At 58.6% G+C, this 5494-nt stretch overlaps 1 protein-coding gene and 1 long non-coding RNA gene across 3 annotated transcripts; one reads left to right on the plus strand and one right to left on the minus strand.

Annotated features, from left to right (window-relative positions):
• Positions 1–1066: 1066 nt before the first annotated feature.
• APH1A (aph-1 homolog A, gamma-secretase subunit) lies at positions 1067–4573 on the plus strand. 2 transcript variants are annotated; one of them, XM_071727166.1, is made up of 7 exons: positions 1067–1223; positions 2004–2174; positions 2259–2332; positions 3254–3383; positions 3490–3616; positions 3868–3991; positions 4292–4573. In XM_071727166.1, the coding sequence occupies exons 1-7, from the start codon at positions 1111–1113 to the stop codon at positions 4354–4356; spliced, it is 804 nt and encodes a 267-aa protein (XP_071583267.1). In that variant the 5' UTR covers positions 1067–1110; the 3' UTR covers positions 4357–4573. The 2 variants fall into 2 exon arrangements, with proteins under 2 accessions (XP_071583267.1, XP_071583266.1); XM_071727165.1 differs by lacking the exon at positions 3490–3616 and having other exon boundaries at positions 3279–3376.
• A 141-nt stretch (positions 4574–4714) lies between these two features.
• On the minus strand, positions 4715–5351 carry LOC139787952 (uncharacterized). Its single transcript, XR_011722740.1, has 3 exons — positions 5311–5351; positions 5127–5211; positions 4715–4960 (listed from the first exon to the last, which is right to left on the minus strand). It is a non-coding gene; the product is annotated as an uncharacterized lncRNA (long non-coding RNA).
• Positions 5352–5494: the final 143 nt, after the last annotated feature.

A 5494-nucleotide genomic window follows, 5' to 3' on the forward strand; every position in this document is an offset into this window, starting at 1 on the left:
GCGTTTCCCGGGATTCCCTTGGATCCAAACCCGGGGAATTCCCAGGGAATTAATTTCAACCCAAAATTCCACCCTGGATCAAGGAAATTCCTTGGAAATTTGAAGCCAAGGATTCCCCCAAGCTCCCAACGCAGGGATTTGACTTTTTTGGGATGAAACCTGACGGAAAAATTAAAATATTCCCGGTTTAGCAAATCGGGAGCATCCAGGGGGTGGTTTGGGGTTTTTTTTTTTGGGGATTTTTTTTTTTTTTTTGGGGGGGGGGTTGGATAAATCTTGGAATCCAAAGGGATTTGGTGGGATGGGGGGAGGCTGGAAAATTGGGAGGAAAAAAAGAAATTGCATGGAGAAAAAAACCCAAAAAACCAACAAAAAAAAAAAAAAAAAAAAAAAAAAACAAACAAAAAAAAAACAAAAAAAAAAACCCAAAATAAGCCCCAAATCCAAGAAAAGCAGCTGGGAAATCGGATGCTTCCCAGAACAATGAGGACGTGGAATTCCTGCGGAAGGAGAAGGGGGGGAAGGGAAAAGGGGGAGGCTGGAAAGTGAGGAAAGGGAAAAAAAGTGGAATTTGAGGGGTGAGAGCCCAGAGAGAGGAAAAGGGAAATGGTGGGAAGGGGAAAAAAAAATAAATTAGGGGGAAAAAAATATGAATTAGGGGATAAAAGAATAAAAGAGGATAAAAGAAATAGAGGAAAAATAGGATGGAGGGAGCGGGAAGTGAAGGGAATGGAAGGAATAAGAATAAATGGAATGAAGTCATAAAAATGGGATAGGAATAAATAAAAAAACCGCAGAAGAAAGTTTAAAATACGCCAGAAAAAGGAGAGAATAAAAGAAATCGGAATTAAAACTCAACTGGAATTAAAATTAACATAATAAACGCCGAAAAAAAATGATTATTTCAAGCAATATTTCAATAAAAATCCTGATTATTCGGGGGGGGCTTTTCCTCCCCTTTTCCCGCCTCCCCAGTCCTCCGGGGAGCTCCTCCCGCCGCCAGGGGGCGCTGCACCGGACTACAACTCCCAGAGTGCTTTGCGCGGCGCCGTAAGCTTGACTACAACTCCCAGCGTGCTTTGCGCGGGCCCGGCCCGGCCCGAACCCGCCATGGGGGCCGCGGTTTTCTTCGGCTGCGCCGGGATCGCCTTCGGACCCGCTCTCGCCCTCGTTCTCTTGACGGTGGCGGCAGAACCGCTTCGGGTCATAGTGCTGGTGGCGGGGTGAGGCCTGGGGGGGAAGCAGGGGGCTTTGGGAGGGGGGGGGGAGTGAGGGGGGAAAGGGCCTGTGGGGTCGTGCGGGGTCCTGAGGGGATCTGGGGGGGCCTGAGGGGTTTTTGGGGGGGTTCTGAGGTGCTCTTGGGGAGGTCTTGAGGAGGTTCTGAGGGGTTTTTGGGGGGGTTCTGAGGGGGGGTCCTGAAGGGCTTTGGGGGGGTCCTGAGAGGCTTTTGGGGGCTCCTGAGGTGCTCTTGGTCTTGAGGGGGGTTCTGAGGGGCTTTTGGGGGGTTGCTGAGGTGCTTTTGGGGGGGTCCTGAGGTGTTTTTGGGGGGGTCCTGAAGGACTTTGGGAGGGGTCCTGAGGGGATTTTTTGGGGGGGGGGGGTCCTGGGGTGCTTTTGAGGGGGGTCCTGAGGGTTTTTGGGGGGGTCCTGACGGGAGGTCCTGAAGTGTTTTTTGGGGGGTTCTGAGGGGGTGTCCTGGAGGGCTTTGGGGGGCCCTGAGGGGAGGTTCTGAGGGATTTTGGGGGGGGGGTCCTGAGGTGCTTTTGGGGGGGTCCTGAAGGGTTTTGGGGGGTCCTGAGGTGATTTTGGGGGGGGATCCTCAGGGGCTTTTGGGGGGAGCCCTGAAGCACCCCTGGAGCTTTTGTGTCGGGGCTCAGAGCCCTTTGAGGACCTCTCAGAGTTTGAGGAGGGGGTTGGGTGGGACCTTTTTGGGGGAGACCGAGGCACTTTTGGGGAGGGTTCCTTTGAGCCTGACCTCGCTGCTCCTCTCTCCCCCTGCCCAGGGCGTTTTTCTGGTTGGTTTCTCTGCTCCTCTCCTCTCTCCTCTGGTTCGTGGCCGTGCAGCTCAGCGGCCCCCAGGACCCCCGCCCCCAGGAGCGGCTCCTCCTCCTGGGGGCCGCGCTCTCCGTCCTCCTGCAGGAAAGTTTCCGCTTCGCTTACTTCAAACTCCTCAAGTAAGGACCCTCCCCCCATCCTCCCCCCTTCTCCACCGGACCTTTTCCTCCCCGAATAATCCCCCGGTTCCCCCTCCCGAGCAGGAAGGCAGACGAGGGACTGGCGGCTCTCAGCGAGGACGGGCGCTCCCCCCTCTCCCTGCGGCACATGGCCTACGGTCAGAGACCTCCCCCTGCTGCCTCCTGTCTGCTCCTTCCTCCTCCTCCTTCCTCATCCTCCTTCCTCATCCTCCTTCCCATTTCCTCCTCTTCATCCATCACACTGCTCCTCCTTCCTCTCCTTCCTCCTTCTCCTTCCTGCTGCTTCCTCCTCCTCTTCATCCATCACACTGCTCCTTCTTCCTTCTCCTTCCTCCTCTTCCTTCCCATTGCTTCCTCTTTCCCATTGCTTCCTCTTCCTTCCCTCTCCATCCTCCTCCTCTTTCCCATTGCTTCCTCCTCCTTTTTCCCACTGCCTCCTCCTCCTCCTCTCACACTGCTCCTCCTTCCTCCTCTTCCCTCCTCTCCTTCCTCCTCTTCCCTCCCTCTCCTTCCTCCTCTTCCCTCCCTCTCCTTCCTCCTCTTCCCTCCCTCTCCTTCCTCCTCTTCCTTCCCTCTCCTTCCTCCTCTTCCTTCCCTCTCCTTCCTCCTCTTCCTTCCCTCTCCTTCTTCCTCTTCCTTCCCATTGCTTCCTCTTCCTTCCCATTGCTTCCTCTTCCTTCCATTGCTTCCTCTTCCTCCTCTCACACTGCTCCTCCTTCCTCCTCTTCCCTCCCTCTTCTTCCTCCTCTTCCCTCCTCTTCTTCCTCCTCTTCCCTCCCTCTCCTTCCTCCTCTTCCTTCCCTCTCCTTCCTCCTCTTCCTTCCCTCTCCTTCTTCCTCTTCCTTCCCATTGCTTCCTCTTCCTTCCCATTGCTTCCTCTTCCTTCCATTGCTTCCTCTTCCTCCTCTCACACTGCTCCTCCTTCCTCCTCTTCCCTCCCTCTTCTTCCTCCTCTTCCCTCCCTCTTCTTCCTCCTCTTCCCTCCCTCTCCTTCCTCCTCTTCCCTCTCCTTCCTCCTCCTCCTTCCCTTCCCCCCCTTACCCCTCCTCTCCCCCCAGTCTCAGGCTTGTCCTTCGGCCTCAGCAGCTCCATCTTCTCCCTCACCAACCTCCTGGCTGAGGCCGTGGGGCCGGGCACCGTCGGCATCCACGGGGACTCCCCCTATTACTTCATCACTTCTGGTGAGACGTCCCCTCCCCCTGCCCTTTGTCACCCCCTTTGTCCCAAGCCTGAGGGGACACTGAGGAGGAAGAGGAAGGTGGGGGGGGTCTCAGGGGGGTCTCTGTCCCCTCAGCTTCCTCGCCATGGCCCTTCTCCTGCTCCACACCTTCTGGGGCGTCATCTTCTTCGACGCCTGCCAGCGGTGCCGCTACGGCTGCCTGGGCTTGGTGGTGGCCTCCCACCTCCTCACCTCGGGCCTGGTGAGTGCCACCAACCACCACGGTGTCACCCAAACCCCCCGGGTGGCTGCAGGAGGTGACAGGGACCCCCCCGGGGGGTCGGTGGGGGGGAGGGGGTGGTCTGGGCGGAGGTCGCGCTGCCAAGCGGGGATGGGGAGATCCCGGGGGCGATTGCTCCTGGGGTGGCTGCTCCCAAAAGGGGGGAGTTTGTCACCCTGGAAGGGGGGGTGGGGGTGGCAGGAGGTGACACGTGTCCCCCCCTGTGTCCCCAGACCTTCCTGAACCCCCGCTACGAGGCCACCCTGGGCCCCATCTTCATCCTCACCCTCGGCACCGCGCTCTGGGCTTTCCTCACCGCCGGGGGCTCCTTCCGCAACCTCCTCAAGTGCCTCTCCTGTACGGGCTTGGGGACAGCTTGGGGACAGCTTGGGGACAGCTTGGGGACATTGGCACCACAGGGGGGGTGGCACCACCACGGGGGGAGTCGGGGGAGGGGAGGGGGAGGAATCTGTCTCCTTCCAGGGTTTGGATATGGGGGGGGAATGGGTGAAACGAGTCGGGGAATGGCACTGCTGCCATTTTGTCACTCGCAGGTGACAACTCCAGGCTTGGGGGGAGGGGATGGGGGATCCAAATTCCACCCCCACCCCCTCCCCTTTTTTTTTTTTTTTTATTTTGATGTGTCCCCCCCCCCAGGTAAGCAGGAGGAGGACAGCAGAGTGATGATGTACTCAGCACTGCGGGGACCCTGTGAGGACTGAGTGTCACCCTGTCACCACGCTGCCTGTCACCCCCCTGCCCCCTCCCACGGAAAGGGGGGGGGGGGGGAACAACATTTTGGGGGGGTTTGTGGTCCCCCACAGGGCAGAGGGGACCTTGGGTGGGGGCTGCTCAGCTCCACACCCCCTTTTCTATGGGTGCCAGAGTCACTTGGGGGGTGGGGTGTAAATTATTTTTTTGGATTAAATTCCATTTTGTCAGGCTGAGGCCACTTCTGTGATGGGGATTTGGGGGAGGGGGGGCATTAGGGGTCATCTCCCCCCATCCTGCTACTCTTGGGGGGGGGGGTCCCCAAGGGTCCTGCTCCCAGATTGGTCCCAAATTCCCTCCAAACCCAACGAATCCACCAGTGGGGGGGAGGGGATTTATTGAAGTGGCAGCGGAGTCGTTGCGGCCGGGGGGCTGAGCCCCCCCCAGTGGTTTCTTGACAAGGTGGTGGGGGGTCTGTGGAGGTGGGGGGGGGGTCTTGGGAGTCGGGGGGGGCTTGGGGGGACGTCGGGGGTCGTTCAGAAGCGGGCTCCATCCGAGGGGGGGCGGCGGGAGGAGGCTCTGAACACCACGTCCTGCGCCTGCGCCCGCCGAGCGCTGCCTCAGGGTGGGGGAGGAAAAACTGAGGTCAGACCCCCCCACACCCACCCCCCTCCGATTTTGGGGGTCCAAACCCACCCCCCCACACACACACACATCCTCCGGGAGAGGGGTGTGGGTTTTGGGGGGGGTGATTCTGCTAGGGAGGGGGTGAACCCCTCACCGCAACTTCTTGGCGGCGAAGTGTCCAGCGAGGAAGAGTCCCAGGCACCCAACCACCACCCCGATGACGATGGCAATGACTTCACCTGCACGGCCCCCACCCCCCAAAAAAAAAAAAATAATGAGGGGGGGGTCCAAACCCCCTTCCTGCCCCGTGTCCCCCCCTTTTTCCACCCTCAGCTCACCTGTTGAATACCCCTCAGGCTCTGCAAGAGGAAAACGCTGCGTGAAAACGCTGCCGGGAGTGAGTTTTGGGGTACAAAAAGCACCAAACCCCCCCACCCTGGGGTTTTTTTTTGCTCCCCCCCCCCGTGTTAATTCTCACCCGTGGGACTGAGGCCAGGACCAAGCCCTGGTGAGCTATTGAGG

This window comes from Heliangelus exortis, chromosome 27 (assembly GCF_036169615.1).
Source record: "Heliangelus exortis chromosome 27, bHelExo1.hap1, whole genome shotgun sequence".
Classification (NCBI taxonomy): domain Eukaryota; kingdom Metazoa; phylum Chordata; class Aves; order Apodiformes; family Trochilidae; genus Heliangelus; species Heliangelus exortis.